This window comes from Danio aesculapii, chromosome 20 (assembly GCF_903798145.1).
Source record: "Danio aesculapii chromosome 20, fDanAes4.1, whole genome shotgun sequence".
In the NCBI taxonomy this organism is placed as follows: Eukaryota; Metazoa; Chordata; class Actinopteri; order Cypriniformes; family Danionidae; genus Danio; species Danio aesculapii.
In genome coordinates this window covers 9108854-9128164 of record NC_079454.1, presented here as the reverse complement: position 1 = coordinate 9128164, position 19311 = coordinate 9108854, and the positions used below count along the sequence as shown (strand labels likewise).

The window sequence follows — 19311 nt, the reverse complement described above, 5'->3', positions numbered from 1 at the left end:
ATCCTTTTTGGGGGTGTGTTGAAAAACTTTTGAATCTGTATATCCTGCATTTTGCTTTCTGAAGCGCTCATGAATCATGAATGGATAATAAACTGCTCCTTTTTAGTCTCCCTGTCTTTCTCGTTTACAAAATAAGAGTCCCACATACATAGTATGTTTAATACAAGTTTAGATCATTTTATTTCCTCACTTTTTCTTAATTATTTTTTTATTTATCTAATTAAAATCTCAATAAAATATCTTTAATAATTTAAAATAAATTACTGTTATTATTGTAATCTCTCTATTAAATGTTGTGGCCAATCCATCACAGCTTGTGAAGTGCATATTATTGGTCCTGTGTGGATCGCCAGAATCTGTATTTTATTCAGAACGGCCTGTTTTTCCACTTTTCCACTAGAGTTTTTACACTCACTGGATTTACTTGAGAACAAGGAAACGTGGTGTTTGTGGTTTATGGTATGTCATTTCCGTGTTCTGAACTCTTATTATTCAGCTATGCCTAGATATATTCATATTTGAATTCTATGGCACCTTTAGTATTAATAGGGTATACGCGGAGCTAGTGTTTCTTCCCATACTGATAAAGTTCCGGTGAACGGTTAATGTGACTTTTTTCCATTTTATACGGTTCCTTTTACAGCATCGATGTTGTAAAGTAATTACAATACAATCGTTAAATAGACGTTGGCATTCATTTAGTTGCTCAAGCGTAAAACGAAACAAAAAATTGAAAATACTGTGGTAAAATAAATGTTCGTGTTTTAAAGACATGGCGGGGAAAAAAATGTAATTTAATGCAGTGCTTCTTGTACGTTCGGAGACCCACTTTATATCGGATATCACTCAGCCAGTGGAGATGACTTTGCAATGGCATACAGTTCACCGGAAACGCTTAACCCAGGTTACTGACCAGTTAAAAGTCCTTTAGCATAGTTCCGCAATTGTCATTAGTTCACCCCAAAACGAAAATTAGCCAATGATTTACTCCCACTGAAGGAATCTTAGGTGTATATGACTTTATTCTTTCAGTCACATCCAGTCAGTTTTATGTATAAAAATGTGCTGGCTTTTTTCATCTCCTCAATAGCGATATTTCTCTTCAACAGTCCAAAATAAAAGCGCAATAAAACAAATCCCTCCATAATAAAAATGTGCCTCACATGGCTCCCGGGGGTTGAATAAAGCTCTCCTCTTGCAAAATAGAAGTTTATTTATTAATTTCTTTGTAGAAATATCCATATGTAAGACTTTATAAACAGTTTTGTCACTTTCCTCTATCATTCAAGCATTTAATAGAGACTCCTTACGGGCAGATGACATATGTACGACTTTAAAATAGACATTCATCAATGGCTAATTCTCTGACTTTGTCTAATTTCAAGTAAAAAATCATATTCAGAGAAGCATAACGCATTCCAATCAATATATTTAACATTATGCATTTGTTTCCAACTGAAACGATGCTGGAACAGGTGTGTGTTCAGTGGATTTACAACCACAGGAAACATGTTTTGCTCTCGTGGTCTTGTGCATTTGTTTTAAATTATAGAAACTTTAAATCTTAAAAAGGTGAAAATAAGTTTCTTAGGGGTTTATGTGTTGGGATTGAAAGGGATTTGGCATTGAAGTGTAGAATGGTGTCGGTCCAGGTAAGTGTTCGGGTCATGCAGGGTGGAAACCTCCACTTCCCGAGGGCTGGCATTCGTGTAACACCCTGGCTGCGCATTAGAGCCGGTGTTTGCCAATGAGTATGTTTCTGGCCTAAATCACTTGACTTTATTGCTTTGGATTGGCTAGGTTGGAAAATTACGTCGCCGTCAAGTTTCTTGTTAACAGAATTTGGCCGCTAAGACAACACACCAAGTGTAAATGTGACTTTATGTCAAAGTTACTTGAGGTCAACGAGACAATTGGGAAACTGAACTCGCACTGATATTTCGGTTCTAATCCGAGCAGCTAATGAAGATCTTCGAAAGCTTATCACTGCGCCGAGGTCTGCGTAGAGATGTTGGATGCACATTTGGGTTGAGATACACTAATCTGATCCAATTGGCCTTTGAAGAAGTATGTGGCCTCCTCTGAGTGTGTAAGAGTTTCTGTGTGCAATGGTTGCTTCATAATTGGCAGAGAGCTGACGGTGTGTAACCAGAGGGGAATGATCGTGGAATAAAGCTTTTACGCAATGCAGAAGTTGTTTTTTACTCCTGAAAATCTCTACTTTAATGGCACACTCCACTTTTTTTTGGAAATAGGCTCATTTTGCAGTCCCATAGAGTTGAGTTTTACCATTTTTGAATACATTCGACTGATCTCCAGAGCACTTTTAGCTTAGCTTAGCATAGGTAGCTAAATTGGATTAGACCATTAGCATCTTGATTAAAAATGAGTTTTGATAACTTTCCAGTTTAAAGCTGGACTCTTCTGTAGTTACATCATGTACCATGACAGATCATTGCTCCTGCTGCAGCCATGGTATGGCAGCAAAGTTCCTTGATTATTACACCGGAATAAGAGTATAGTTTCCAGACATATCGAACTTGGTACACAATGCAACTACAAAAGAGGCATACACATAGCTTTAAATGTGCTGTATGTAAGGTTTTGACTCTTCTTAACCATAAAAATACCATAATATGTTTGCAGATATTTAAGAAACATGCTAAGTGAAAATTCTTGTTTATCTAAAAAACAATGCTAAAGTCAGATATTCTGCTTTGGTTTGGTCCCTTTAACCCACCCAATGCCAGTTTACCCTGTAGGGATATTTTACAAGTTTTAACCCAAAGAATGAGCAGTCTGTCAGATGAAGTCAGATGCCGGAGTCAGAGATTCAAAAAAATAAAGTTTCATCAGATGAAGCCAGCTTCAATACTTGCAATGAGTTCCTAGGCCGCTTTGCTTACAATCACAAATCAATAACAATCATAGTCTCTAAACTGCAAAAAAGCTTTTCTTACTTAGATTTTTTTTGTCTTGTTTCTAGTCTAAATATCTAAAAATTCTTAAATCAAAAAGCATTTTTAGACAAGCAAAACATATTGTCATGTTTTAAGAAATAATATGCCAATATTAAGTGAGTTTTTCCTTAAAACAAGCAAAATAATATTATGTCAAAAGGAAAAACAAGATCATTTTGCTTACTCCATTGGCAGATTATTTTGTTTGTTTTAAGGAAAAATTCACTTAATAATGGCATATTATTTCTGAAAACACGACAATATGTTTTGCTTGTCTAGAAAATACTTCTTGATTTAAGAATATTTAGATATTTGGACTATTGAGAAGACAAAAAATCCAAGTAAGAAAAGCATTTTTTGCAGTGTACACAAGACCAGACAGGGTGTAGATTCTGGTAAGATTCAAAGATAGACATATCTAAATATGTACGTCAATGGGGGGTCGTATCTGAATCCATATAGGAATGGTGACAGGAGGCTTAGGTCAAGTCGCCTGTAGACAATTAAGAGCTGGTCTTAGACCTGTGGAACTGACCCATCCGATACATATACACATGCAAAAGGAATACTGTTATAAAAACTCAAGGTTGTTTCTTCGTACTCTCAGCTGTCTTATCAAACTAGTTCAAACTGGTATAAACAGCATTCAGGCTGCTATGTTTTTACTACACAAAGTCTATATTGCATAAAAAGGAAAATCACTTTAAACTGAATATACATATAATAACAATATCAAGCGTACTTTAGACTGTATTACCACATAACAATACAAATAGGAAAACAGTTGTTTTTAGTCATCAACCCCTTCAGTTCCACTTGAGGTCTCCATGACCTCTGACCTAGTTTAGTAGCTTCTGAAAATAGGGTTACAAAGAGACAAACTAAGAGAGGAGCAAGGACACTGAACATTCTTACTTTGAGCAGTGTGTTAACTTATTCATTAGTCAAAATCATTTCAAGATTAAATACTAATTCAAATAATCATATTAATAAAGTAATGAGAAAAGGGATAAACGTGGATCCATGCTGGGACTGATTGGAAGGCAGAAATCCGAACCCATCAACCCAATGATATTTCAGTACCCTGGGCTGTCTTAGTGGAAAACAGCGTATTTCATTAAATCAGTCATGAAGGCTCTACAAGTCTGCGTCTGTGACTGAAATGTGACCTCCGGTGGACAGTAGCAGACTCCGAAATGAGCACAGATTCAGAGTTTCACATAAGGTGGTTATTAAATAGCAAATAATACAAATACTACGAATGTAAACATTAAGTGACCAGGTTACATTGCAACTCCTGTGTCCTAACAACATGCTACATGACTAGATTTGCAGTGACAAGCAATTTGGCTGTTTACACCAGACGAAACACGACAGAAAGTTAAATATAGCCATTCAGAAGCACAGAATAGTGCACTCACTGCACTCCAATGAAATTATAAGGTTTATAATCGAATAATACATATTAAACCTCTTTAACATTATTAAATGTACATGCTGCATCACTGATATGTGTTGGCTTGCACTTAGTCGAAGTTCTGAAGTCAATGACCGATGCTAAGCTAAAGTGCTCCCGCTAGTCATGGAGATCAGCTGAATGGAAACATTTTTTTTAACTAATTTGTTTAACACTTGGGGACATGTTAAATACGCCTATTGTCCAAAAAAGTGGAGTGTTTCTTTAAGACTTAAACGCGCGCACACTTACTTAGACAGACTTTCTCCCTTGACAATATGGCCAGCGCTTGGTAATAAATATGAGAATATCAGTGAGGAATTTGTGCTGTGTGGAAACTTTCTCAATATACATCCTCGAAACGGCTAAAACGGCTGTTCGGGAAGCCACACACACTCGCCTGCCAACACAAATGTACTTTCTGAAGGATGATGCTTGGAAAGGCGAGAACAAAACGTTCTAAACAGACATGTAATGCTAGCTAGCTAATGTCACCTCACAGTAACAAAACAGCGTGTGCTCATTTGAGAGATTATTTTATACTATGTGTTGCAAGTGTAGAGAGGTGTGTTTGATTAACACCAGTAGTTTTGTTATTGTTCGGTTGTAAGCTGACCATCTTTGTCGTGTTTTATTTTAGCTAGGTATGCACTGTATATGTAAACTGTGTCATTTGGTAGCTGGTTAAGATTAATTAATAAAATAATTCTCCATACTTATACATAATCGGATGGATTTATTCTGGAATCCTATGCACCCCACTCCACACAAACATTTCAAAACCAGTAAATCAGTCCATCATGCACAAATGTTGGGTGTTTTCATCTAGCATGCACTATAGTGGGCTTAATGCAGGACACACTTATGCACACACTTACACACACACAGACCCTACAGATTAGACCAGACAGATGTTAAGAATTAGCCACATATGGGTATCTTTTGCCAGGGGATATTTGCATAAGGTTTGTTGACTTTTTTTTGCCAGATTTCTTTCTTTCTTTCTTTCTTCCTTTCTTTCTTTCTTTCTTTCTTTCTTTCTTTCTGTCTTTCTTTCTTTCTTTCTTTCTTTCTTTCTTTTCTTTCTTTCTTTCTTCCTTCCTTCCTTCCTTCCTTCCTTCCTTCCTTCCTTCCTTCCTTCCTTCCTTCCTTCCTTCCTTCCTTCCTTCCTTCCTTCCTTCCTTCCTTCCTTCCTTCCTTCCTTCCTTCCTTCCTTCCTTCCTTCCTTCCTTCCTTTGTCATGTTTTCCTGGACTTAATAAAATGAGAGAAGCACAGAGCTGAAATATTCTCCAAGAGGCTCAAAATCAGGCTCAAAAAAGGATTTCCTCTTGCGTAACACAGGTGCAGGTGTGTGAGAAGCAGCTGTTAGTGTGAATGTGTACTCTTGCGTGGAACTTTTTGCACTCACGTGTTTGAGTGTAAATGTCCGCTGTACCATGCTGCTTTTCTTATTCATTAGTGAGTAGAATAAAACCCTTTCCACTGGTTTGAGGCGTTCCGGCTTTACCCAGAGACACTGTGATCCGATCTAGCATTAACAAACGGGAACTCGCAGCAGGGGAGATGCTGAAACAATGACCTCACTGCGTGTGCGTCCCAGCATAAAGACATGTGGGAAAGAAGAGCTTGGAAAATCAACAGGACAAATGGAAATGGACGAGGGGGGCTGAGGTTGGCAGGGGTTGGAAGGATATGGAGCAAGGAAAAGATGAGTGATGGATGACCCAACAATCCATGTCTGCAGTTACATAATGTCTACAGCTTAAAATGCAGTGTATCTTCTTGTCTTCTCTCTTTTTTTTTTCTCGGTCATTCAGTTTTCTTAACCTTGTGTTTTTTTTCTTCTTATTTTCTTTACTTTTTGCATCTTCTCAGCTACGTTTCTTTATTGTCTTGTCGGTTATATTCTCATTTTATCAAATTTCAAGTTTCTTTCTTTACTTTTTTGTTTGTCCTTAACCACCATAGTGCAGCTCCACTCGAATGACCCAGTGACAGGCATTTAGTTCCAGAGCACACATCAGCATATTGGTGGAGATGAGATAGAGAGAGATAATGCTGGTGCATTTGTTTCAGTATTTCGCATATTTGATCTAAGGCCATTGCACACAGGAAGCACCAAGGAGTGTAAAAATGCTGTTCAGGAAACACCTTTAGGGCGTACTCACACTATGTCAGCCGAGGTGTATTTCCCGGTTCGTTTGACAAGTGTGAGTGCCCTGGCCCGGTTCCTAGCCCTGGCCCAGTTAGAAGAGGTGTGCCAGAGTGTGGTTCAGTTGGTATTTGAGGCGGGATGCTTGTAATGTGAGGGCAAATCGAGCCTGAGCCCGAAACTGAAGACGCGACATCACTTTAATGGGATTGTTTTATATGTATTATTTAATGATTCTTACTGTTCAATGAGCGTGATTCGTACTGTTCAAGACAGTTGCGCTTTGGCACGGTTCAAGGCAACTGTACCTAGTCTGAGCATGCCCTTAGAGACAATGCTTACTGACAGCTGAAGAAAAAGCACATTTTTCACATTTTCCTGTCCAAATGAGCTCCGTTTCAGAGTCCACTTCCAGAAAAGTGGCAAACATGCACAATTAAAGTGTAAGCCATTTTATGCTTGAACATCACTGGGGTCAAAGTTTACATTAGGGCATTTACTAAAACCTCTTATGAGTAGCAAAATATCAAGGACCATGACGTTTCCCAGTACAGTGCAGCCGGGGCCCCACTCTGGAGCCAGGCCTGGGATTGGTGCTCATATGCGATCACCTGGTGGCCGGGTTTTGTCCCACAGAACAAGGACTCTCTCAGCCTAAAGGAGAGACATGGTACCATCCTCCTGCATGCCCACCACCAGCAGGAGGAGCTGTAAGGGGTCTGTGCATTGTGAAACGGGAGGTGATCTAAGTTCAGGACCACAACATCCCAATTGTAAGGCACAGAAACTGGCTCTTGGGACATGGAATGTCATCACACTGGGAGTTAAGGAGTCTGAGCCTGAGACAAGAGATAGTCGGGCTCACCTCCTGGGCTTTGGAACTTTCTTCTACTCTGGAGTTGCCCACGGTGAGAGATTGCGGGCTGGTGCGGGCTTGCTTATAGCTTCTCAACTTATCCGCCATGTGTTGGAGTGTGTCGGTGAATGAGGGGGTTGCCTACCAGTGTCTTCGGGTCGGAGATGAGTCTCTCACTGTAGTTTGTGCCTATGGGCCAAACACCAGTGCAGAGTTTCCGGCCTTCTTTAAGTCCTTGGGAGGGGTGCTGGAAGGTGCTCTGACTGGGTACTCCATTGTTTTACTGGTGTACATGTTGGTGAGCGGGCTCTTTGATTTGAATCTGAGTGGTGTTCTGTTGTTGGACTTCTGTGCTAATCACAGTTTGTACATAACAAACACCATGTTTGAGTATAAGGATATCTATTAGTGCATGTGGCGGCAGAACACCCCAGGCCAGAGGTCAATGATTGAAGAAGAGGGGCAGAGCTGTTCACTGATCACTACCTGGTGGTGAATTGGATCTACTGGCAGAGGTGGAGGACAGACAGACCAGAAAGGCCCAAACATTTTGTCAGGGTCCTCTGGGAATATCTAGATGAACCACATTTCAGAGGGATTTTCAACTCTCACCTCCGGAAGAACTTTGACAGATACAGAGGGACACTGAAGACATTGAGACCAAGTGGCCATGTTCTCTGACTCCACTGTAGATGTGCCCATCATGAACTCTGAATGCAAGGTCTGTAGTGCCTGTGAAAATCCACAAACCTGGTGGTGGACACTGGAAGGAAGGGATGCAATCAAGCTGAAGAAGCTGTTCTGCACCAACATATTACAGTGGAAGTGGGGAGCTGTTAAGCTCAACTGGGGATGTTGTCGGACCGTGGATTGATTTCTTTGAGGATCTCCGTAATCCCACTGACACGTTGTCCATTGAGGAAGCAGAGAATGGGGATGAAGGTGTTGACTCACCCATCACTCAAGCACTGCAGTGGAAAAAGCAGCAGGGGTAAATGAGACGCACCCTATGTACCTCGAGTCTCTGGATATTTGGGGCTGTCTTGGCTGACACGCCTCTGCAATGTCACATCGCGGTCAGGGACAGTACCTCTGGACTGGGCAGCTGGGGTGATGGTTCCCATTTTTAAGAAGGTGGACCAGAGGGTGTGTTCCAACTGTAGAGGGGGATCACACTCCTCAGCCTCCCTGGAAAAGTCTATGCCAGAAGTATTATTGCAGAGCAGTTTAGAAGTATAAATGCTAACAGTGTCAGCTACATGCAGGCAATGTAAATCGGGTATAGTATCAAGTAAAAATCGAAATTAAAACTAATTCTTAGTTTCAATGTATTTGATAAAATGCTTTCAATACTTCAATTTCAACATAAAAGCAGGTTCACTTCAATGGCACTTTAAGAAGCTTAATAAATAGACAAACCCTGGTCTCTTATCTCCCAGTCTCATAATCTTATTCTATTGCTTTCTTCTTGTCTCACCTAGCCTGTTTCCGTCTCTTTTTCTTGTTTCTTTTCTTCCAGTGATCTCATTTTTCTCTAGTGATCTCATTTTTGCCTTCCTTGTCTGTCTTCTACCTGTTTACTACATTAATAATCCCCCCGGGATTATTAGCCCCCCTGTTTCTTTTTCCCCCCAATTAGAAACACATTTCATAACATAATAGTTTTAATAACTCATATCTAATAACTGATTTATTTTATCTTTGCCATGATGACAGTAAATAATATTTGACTAGATATTTTAAAGACACTTCTATACAGCTTAAAATAACATTTAAAGGCTTAACTAGGTTAATTAGGTAAACTTGGCAGGTTAGGGTAATTAGGCAAGTTATTGTATAACGATGGTTTGTTCTATAGACTATCCGAAAAAATACAGCTTAAAGGGGCTAATAATTTTGACTTTAAAATTACAAAAAAAAAAAAAATTTAAAACTGCTTTTATTCTAACTGAAATAAAACAAATAAAACTTTCTCCAGAAGAAAAAATATTATCAGACATGCTGTGAAAATTTCTTTGCTCTGTGAAACATAATTTGGGAAATATTTAAAAGAGAAAAAAAAGGGTGGGCTAATAATTCTGACTTCAACTGTGTATAATGATGACACTACAGATGATCAGCTCTTTTGTCTTTTTTTTAAATTATAAATAGCCAACAATTGTGAAGAGTGCACAATAGTTTACATGTAGATTTGTCTGGCAAATCTTGGATTTGACTGTGTAGTTTAGAGATGTAAAAATAAAACCACAATTATGGCAGGAATGATAAGTTATTTTTAATATTAGTCTTGTGTTTTTGTGTCATTTTAGGTGAGTTTCTGGGTGGTGAGGGAGATTCTTCATGCTCAAACTCTGAAGATCAGAGCAGAAGTGTTGAGCCTCTATATCAGAACAGCAAAGGTAAAAACACGACATAAAGAAAACGTACTGTGAATTATGTGCTTATATTAGTTGCTAACATTCTTCTTCCTGTCTTCCTGCAGAAACTGTGTGACATGAACAGTCTCCATGCAGTGATGGCAGTTGTATCTGCTCTACAGAGCGCTCCAATCTTCAGACTCACAAAGACATGGGCTGTGAGTTACTTAAACATTTGACATAACATATTTATTGTATTTTCCAGAATATAAGATGACGCTCATTATGAGATGAACCCCCTTTTCAAACTTGACAAAAGTACTTAAATGAACATGTATACTGTATCATCCAGAATAAAAAAATTACCCTCATTATGACATGAAGCCCCCCCCCCCCCCCCCCCCTTCAAATTTTACAAAAATAGTTATTTGTACACCAACTCTTGTTCTTTTTTTTTCAATAACATATTTTATTTATATTCTTCATAGCAATACAGACATTGCTGTATACTTTGATAATGGCAATTAGTAATAATTAACGCTGTTACCAATAAAGATTTTGTTCTTTTTTTTCCCTTGCTCTAGTGTAGAGCAACATTCTGTAATTTGTTGTATATAAATTCCGACCTATACTGATTTATTACCACAAAAAATATCCCAAATCCATCATAAAAAAATTCTTAAACACATCAGCTTCATAACAGAGAGTAAACAGATGTACAGTCAATGTTCAACAACTGCCTCACATTTGGCATTTAGGTGCTAATTACACAGCGTGATCTCAATAAACTAGCAAATGTCAAAGTGATTCAAAAACATCAATTACTTATGTTCACCGTGCTTGTACAGTGACATTGCTGCCAGACAAATTATTTTGTCCCCTCAATAATGTTGACAAAATTAAATTGGTTCTAATAATGAGATGTTATTTTGGTAAAGATGGTAATTCAATAAAATAACATGTAATAATAATGTTATACAACAAACTAGTTTGCTTAAGTTTATCTACCAAAATTGCTGGACTCTTTTTCCATTTTAGTATTCCAATAAAACGGTCACGTCGTGTATAAAAGATCTTGTTTTAATGAAAAAAGATGTAGTTTTAATGAGAAAATCATGTCGTTATTACAAGATAATTGTCAATATTAAGCAAAGAAAAGGTCATTTTAAGAAGATTATATTGTTTTGATAAAATAACTTGCTATTATGAGAAAAGATGTAGTTTTTAACTAAATAATATCTCATTATTATGACATAATATGGAAAAATAATATGTGTGTGATAGCAATGCGTCGATGTGCTCTGCGAGCAGCAAGTAATCGTTAAAGTCAGTTTTTCTTATTATTAGAGCGTCTAACAAACATAATTTCATGCAAAATAAGCTAGGGTACCAAATTTACCTGTATTCGGCGCCACCTATTTTTATGAATGTACATTATTATTAAAGATGCTCTATGTAAGTTTTTGACTCTTCTAAAGCATAAAAATACCATGCGAACATTCTTGTTTATCTAAAAAACAATTCTGAAGTCAGATATTCTGCTTTGAAAATGTGCATTACGTGCTGGAACGTCTTTGTTTTGGTCCCTTTAACCTGCCCTATGTCAGTTTAGCCAATTATATTTCAGCACCTCGGGTTGCCTTAGTGGAAAACAGCGTAATTCATTAATTCAGTCATGAAGGCTCTCAAAGTATGCGTCCGTGACCGAAATGCACCCTCCGGTTGACAGTAGCAGACTCCAAAATGAAACGCAGATTCAGAGTTCCACATGAGGTGGTTATTAGCAATCTAGCATTGTTACCCTGTGTTATAACAACATGCTACATGACTAGATTTGCAGTTATAAGCAATTTGGCCGTTTACACCAGACGAAACAGGACAAAAATTTAAATACAGCCACTCAGAAGCACAGAATAGTGCACTCTCTGCACTCTAACGAAATGATAAGGTTTATAATCGAATTAATAGATATTATTACAATTTTCAAGATCTGATGTGAACCATCTGCTGCTGCTTTCAGTAGTATTGCAATAAATGTGATGTGAAATGGCATTCAAACTCACATTATTTGCATTTAACAGTGAATAAAGCGCATGAGGTGTACCTAAGGTGATTTTTTTTTTCATAGTTTCCTGTTGTTCAGCTGTGAGAAATAGAAGCCGTTTCTAAAATATAAATTTTAGGTGTTGGTTAGGACAAAAACTCCTTTTAGTATGGAAAATATTGCTTCTTTCTCATGTCATTGCTTTTATTTAGAACACAGTGTAAATCAGCCTTAAATTAGCCTTTAGGCTCGATAGTCAGGCTCGCCTGCGCTTGTGTATGTTTTGAACCAGTGGTGGAACTGGATATTGCACGCATGGAAGTAAAACTTGTATACTGCACCTTCAATGCAATAGCCTCGAATATAAGATGATATCATTTATTTAGATGTATTTTTATTGAAGAAATCTCTTCTCGTATTCACGACAACACTCAAAAATGATGCATGTACTTATTTAAAATGAGCTAAAACAGCACAATTTTTGAGGTTTTTTGTTATTGTAAATACCAGGAATTTAACTTAATTTCTTCATGTTGTCTCAACACAAATCGATTGCGTTTTTTTACGGTAAATGTGGTACTTTATAAACCAGTTTCAGTTTTACTTTTAGAATGATCTCCTTTTAAGTTTATTTATTTGTTTAATGTTTTCCCCAGATGCTGTCAGTTTTTGGGTTAGTTTGGTTCTTGATTTACTGCTATCATTTTCTCCAATCCAGATTCCAGATGTCCAGATTTCTTTATACCTAGCCTTCATGTGTGTTTATAGGTTGTGAAATTATCCAGGCCTCCGACACTCTCTCAGTTAGTTATTGAGAAGCGCTGGAAATGAAAAAAAAAAACTAAACTGATGAATCACAGCATAACCTCGAACTGTTTCTTTCCAATACTCTGATTGATGAACAACAACCCCCCTGCTATTTTTGTCTTTACTAGAATTCAAACATTTCTATTCCAAACATGATATCTTCCATTTAAACACACTCAATGGTGGAAACAATTTGCATGCTTGATAATCATCATAAAATAGTGGTGATTGATCGAGTACTTGTTCTACACATGGAAATTGCCGCTAATGATATTCTTATGAACTAAAAGGCTTTGTTTTCTTTGACGACCAGTATACTGTGCTAATGCTAAAGCTAACGCAGATGTTTCAAAACAATGCTCCGTTTCAGTTTATAAACTGAAGCAGACACTTGTTTTGTTGGTTTTTATCATTTCATGGTCGTGCCCAGCTGAACCTGGTTTCTCTCTAGGTTTTTTAATCCTTCACTTTCGCCAATTGGTGAAGTTTTTTCCTTCTTCTGTCGCTACTAGCTTGCATGGTTTGGGACTTGTGGAGCTGCGCATCGATTTGCTCTTCAGTGTTTGAACTCTCAGCAGTGAATATTAAACCACACTGATCTGAAATTCAACTCTGAAATCTGGACTGACACCGTTTCAGTTTACTATAATCTTCTAAGTGAAGCTGCTTTGACACAATCTTCATTGTAAAAACGCTATACAAAAAAGATGAATTGAATTGAAAATTGAATTTAATGTTTACTTTATAAAGTTCCTTAAGACTTTTCAGTGAAAATAACCACACTTGTGCATAATATGTATCGTTTATTTATCGTTTATTTAAGTGTTATACTGTACATGTTGCTGACTTGTACTTATGTTGTCCAGACAAATAAGTAATTTTAACTGGTGTCACAGACAGTGCCCTCTGTGGCCATCCTAGTGACGTTATATACTCTCGATTTCAAATTTCAAACCGAATATGTTTCAAAATGTTGTGTGCTTTATCAGACTGCACAAAGCAGCATTATAACATTTGTTCGTTTTCTTCTCGGCTTAGTCCGTTTATTAATCTGGGGTTGCCGCAGCGAAATGAACCGCCAACTTATATGCTTTACACAGCGGATGCCCTTCCAGCTGCAACCCATCTTTGGGAAACATTCATACACACTCATTCACACTCATACCACGGTTATTATAGTTAACGAAAACGAACGGAAAAACGAAAACTAAAATGTAAAATAATTGTCGTTAACTGAAATAACAATAAAAATGAGTTTTTCAAAAAACTAGAACTAACTGAAACTGTATTGTGTACAGATAAAATTAACTAAAACTTTCTGAAATTATAGCAAAAACCTCCTTCGTTTTCGTATTTGTAAATGTATTTAATACTTACTGTAAGCCTTTTAGAAGTAAATCTATTTACTCCGCGCTGCAGGTGTTTGACCCGTACGGGACCTCAGAGTCTGTAGTCCTGCTGCCATTGGCCTGAACGAGCCGGTTCTCCTCCAGTCATCCTCGCTGTTGCTCCCGCGACAAAAACAATGATGAGTGGAGATCACAGCAGCACAGTGACAGCATTAAATACAGAGACTTATATCTATTACTTACTTACTAACACGTTTGTGCCCAATAATGGTTTTTTTCTCTGTATCGCGATCGCGAATTAATCTTTTTAACCGGATCTTCTAAGTGAACCGGTTGAACTAGTCCTGAACTGAATCATACTTACTTTTTAACAAGCCTAATACCCTCTCTAACTCAAAATAATCCAATATTTACTCTTATTCAGTTATTAGAACAGTGACGTTACACTAAGATCAAATTTGAGAAGTGGTTAACCGATAAAACTGCGCATGCGTGATTCAGTGAACCGAGCACAAACAGTACACGACAGCGTGCTGTGACTGAACTAAACTTCAACTGCAGCGCAGGTAAACCGAGGGCTTACAAACACTGCAACAATACCAAACAATACAAACAAACTGTGGCTGTGCTGGGATTTGAGTTTTAAAAGAAATATAAAAATATCTAAAGCGGGTTTGCGGCTGTAAACACAGCGCCCTCTTCTGTTCAAAACATGTATTGTGATTTATTTTTTATTTTTTTATTTTTAAACGTTTCTACTCATTTGAATTGTCACCGATTTGAACTGATTTTCAACGGGCTCACTGTAAATCATTACATACCTAGCTTTCGAGTTTCACTTTTCATTTAATGAAAGCCTTAGTTGCATTTAAATATGTGTCTTGCTATACATGCAAGCAGAGGACGGTGCATACAAATGCTCAAATTCATATTTCGTTTGCCATTAAAAATTACTGTGCGCGTTTTTTTCTGTCGTAAAATGTGGCTACACTTGGTAATGGGACTTAAAAAGCTATACGCTACATATTTTAATTACATATACATATTTAATTATGCAACATTTTAATTTTAATTTAAATTCACCAGATGCGGATGAAGCATCAAGCGTGAGTGATTTACATTTTAAGTCAATGCAAAAACGAGAATAGACATCCCGCGGCGATATTCGCGTGATTTGGCATTATTCGAAGTGTCGCAAATTTAGCATTTTGCGCAAGAGATGTATTTAAATATGTGTCTTGCTATACGTGCAAGCAGAGGAAGGTGCATACTAATGCTTAAATTCATACTTTGTTTGCCTTTAAAAATTACTGTGTGCATTTGTGCTGTCGTTAAATTTGCCTACACTTGGTAATGGGACATAAAAAGCAATACGCCACATATTTTAATTTCATATACATATTTATTTATGCAACATATTTGAATTTTAATTTAATTACACCAGATGCGGATGAAGCATCAAGCGCGAGTGGTTTACATTTTAAGTCAATGCAAAAACGCGAATAGACATCCCGCGGTGATATTCCCGTAAATTTGCATTATTCGAAGTGGCGCAAATTGAGCTTTTTGCGCACGAGATTTAAATATGTGTCTTGCTATATGTGCAAGCAGAGGAAGGTGCATACTAATGCTGAAATTCATATTTTGTTTGCGATTAAAAATTACTGAGCGCGTTTTTTTCTGTCGAAAAATGTGGCTACACTTGGTAATGGGACTTAAAAAGCAATACGCTACATATTTTAATAACATATACATATTTAATTATGCAACACATTTTAATTTTTATTTAATTACACCAGATGCGGATGAAGTATCAAGCGCGAGTGATTTACAGTCAATGCAAAGATGCGAATAGACATCCCGCGGTGATATTCGCGTGAATTTGCATTATTCGAAGTGCTGCAAATTGGGTATTTTGCACAAGAGATGTACTTAAATATGTGTCTTGCTATACGTGCAAGCAGAGGAAGGTGCATACTAATGCTTAAATTCATATTTTGTTAGTCGTCAATCATTGCTGTGTGCTTTTTTCCTGTCATAAAATGTGGCTATACTTAGTAATGGGACTTAAAAAGCAGTATGCCACATATTTCAATATATTTCAATTAATTATTTAGTTTTCTTCAAGTATGGCTGGTTTCAAATTTAAACCGTTTATTTGTTTCTCTCTTCTTTTTCCTCAACTATAGCTGTTGTCTTTAAATCTGTAATGTTCATGTGGAGTTTATGTGTGAGGGCGCCCTCAAGTGTCCAGTATGAATGAAAAATGAAATAGCGGTAAAAAATATTTTTATCTACAGATACAGAACTCTCAGTGAATCTAAACATGTTATCAGTGTTCATCTATTTATTACAATAAATACCAGAAAATATTTGTGAAATCGTTTTAAGCCCACGTAACCCATCCCAAGCACTGAAACCAAACATTTAGTCATTTAGCCGACGCTTTCGTCTAAACAGAGCACCTTTTCATCCAAATAGTATCACCAAGACATCCAACCAGAAAACATATGGAGCTCATTTAAGAAGCAACACAACAATGCCCTTGCAGCCACCAGAAACATCCAGGCCCTGTGGTGGCAACATTTGCACGTGCAAGCAGTATTTATTAGTATTTTGAGGGGAACCATAGTTACCAGGATAAACTTTTATAAGCGTCAGGCCATCCAACAGCTCTTTGCATTCGTCTCTCTTTTGGAAACATTATCTTGTCTTCAGTCACAGCCAACATCCCCCTCCTCAATTCTGTCTCAAGTGTACCATTTTCAGGCTTTTACATAACCGAAGTGTTCCTCTCCCCCGCTTTTTCTGTCAGATCTGTGTTTTCCATGGCTTCTCAGACTAGCTTTCCTCAGACATGGCCAAACACACACGATCCTTTACAGTGAGCTCCAAAAGTCTCAACATACAGGCCTTCCATTTGGAGTTTTTGCCATTTCAGTTTTATAAAGTATAAAAAGAGTTGTACAGCATGATTAAAGAATATTCGAAAGAACATCTTCTGCTTCAGAGGAAGATGGAATATGTTGCGTTTATATAGTGTTTATATAGTGGCTAAATAAAATATTGAATGTGTCACCGTTTGTCTAAAAAAACAAACATATTCCTAAAGGCGCTGTTGATTTTAAATTTTCACCAAAAGTCAGTCACAACCAAAGTAATCGATACAAACAAAGAACACACTAGTTATTATTTTAGAATTGATGTTCTGTGTAATAAAATTAAAGGACACACTGAACACATGAAGAAAGGAAGGTGTAAAAAGGCATGGGAAGCTCAGATAGCAGCTGGAATTTCTAAATTGTTATTCGTATCAACATAAATAAATATTATCTGCTTCAATCCCAACACCAACATTAGCCGGATATTAACGATGAAGCTAGGGTAGACTTTTTAGCAAGACAATAATGCCAAACACAGCAAAGAACTCTTGAATGGTTTCACATAAAGAAAATAACTCTGCCAAGCCAATTACCTGACCTCAATCCAATAGAAAATAGGAACTAAAGAAGACGAGACTCACAGAACCATCACAATTTTTTGACTGATTAAGTAAAAAAAAAAATCACACCTGAGTAATGTATGACTTTATTCTTTATACAAGACTCATCTTGAAGCCCCCCCAAAAAAAGACTTTTAAGAAGTGTTACTTTACAAAAGCCCTGCAGTGACAATGGTAAATTTTCGGAACGACTTTACCAGTAAATTCATAAAAGCGCTGTTCGCACAGGTGAGGACGTTACGAATTTTTTCCGGAAAGACCATTCACACATCCATTCCAAAATACCTGTAAATTCTGACATCATCAACCAAAAATGACCTCTAAATGGCTGCGCTTGTATTTGTAAACATTTGACTATATTACAAACTCTGTGGATGGATCAGTATTGTGAAAAACTTCGATGAAAACAAATACAGAAACACTTTTGCATGTCAAGATGTACATAATATGTGTGTGTGCTGGCGCTCACTGGCTGCTTCATGTGCACACACGTCAGAGCTTGAAGGTAAACAAACAACGGTTTATCATAAGCATTTTATTGATAACTTTTTCCACAGCTGGCACTAAGAAGGAACATTGAAACGTTATCTGACTAACATCTAGCAGCTAAATGTGTCTGGAAAAATATTCAAAGGCTTTTATCTTCATAAACAGTGCGGATGTGAATGCGTCTGAATATTCTGATTGGCTAAAGTAGACGTCTCACGTCAGCGCGTTCTAGACGTGAACGCGCTCTTTCCGGCAGTTTTCCTTCTGCGTCCACACAGAGCAGCATTCCGGCAAATTACTAGTAATGTTACAACTTCTCTTTCTGGAAAATAGCCAGAAAGAATTTACCGGTATTTTCAAAAAGGGCCTATTCACACATGCAAACCTTTCCAGAAAATTTTTCCGGAAATGTCTGTATGTGTGAAAGGGGCTAATGTGTTAAACAGTTCAGTAGTTCAGTATGTTCCCCTTGTCATTCCATTTTTACACATAACAAATTCTTCAAATCAAACCTTCTTTAGTGATTAAAAAAATTTAATTAAATTAAAGATGCCATAAAAACAACATTTAAATAAAATGCCAAATAAATGACAGAAGCTTGCTGCTGTCACCGAATAAAAGCGTAATTCCAGATTTCTCATAATTCAGCTTCTATAAATTGAGAGTTTGTGTCTTATGGTGCGTTCACACCAGACGAGTTTGAAGCGTGCGAGTGATTTATTTGTGAAGTCAATGCAAAGTCGTTAATAAACATCCCGCAGTGCTGTTCAAGCAAATGATGTGATTTGAGGTGCCACAAATTGAGCATTTTGTGCACAAATCACTCAAAACGCTTGAGTTGGAAAATTAGAACTTTAGTAGACAATCGTGCCCCATTAACCAATCAGGAGTTTGCTCTTGTAGGGGCATGATTATGACGTAGCGCCTGTTGTTGGAGGAGTTGATGAACTTGCAGAGCTGGGTGCACCTCTGAAACGATCTAGTGGACTCAGACACAGAACCGAATGAATTTACGCTGTTTTTCAGCCTTATTAAGATGCATAAAACACTGCTACTCTCTCAATAAAAGCCATGTTAGCTATTTAGCAACGAAATTAGAGTCACCGGCAGACAGAATCCCCACTCATGATGAGAATTCGTGTCTACTGTGAAGTTAATTTGACGCACAAATTTATCCTGCAGCGCTATTTATGTGCGAATTAAACTCAAAATGTTCACGCATCTATTTACGAGCGAATAATACAATTTAGTTGCGCCATTGGCATCTAGTGTTAATGCGCCATTACAGTTTAAATATTTCTTCTCAGAAAAGAGAGTTTTTTTTTTTGTTGTTTTGT

General features: G+C 37.4%; 1 protein-coding gene across 2 annotated transcripts in view; it reads left to right on the top strand.

The window, feature by feature from the left end:
* Nucleotides 1-19311, top strand: part of ralgps2 (Ral GEF with PH domain and SH3 binding motif 2) — a 218037-nt gene that overhangs the window by 116531 nt on the left and 82195 nt on the right. For both annotated transcript variants that reach the window (XM_056480834.1, XM_056480833.1), the window contains exons 7-8: nt 9736-9825; nt 9909-10001. In XM_056480834.1, coding sequence (XP_056336809.1) covers nt 9736-9825; nt 9909-10001 — 183 coding nt within the window. The remainder of the gene's footprint in view (nt 1-9735; nt 9826-9908; nt 10002-19311) is intronic.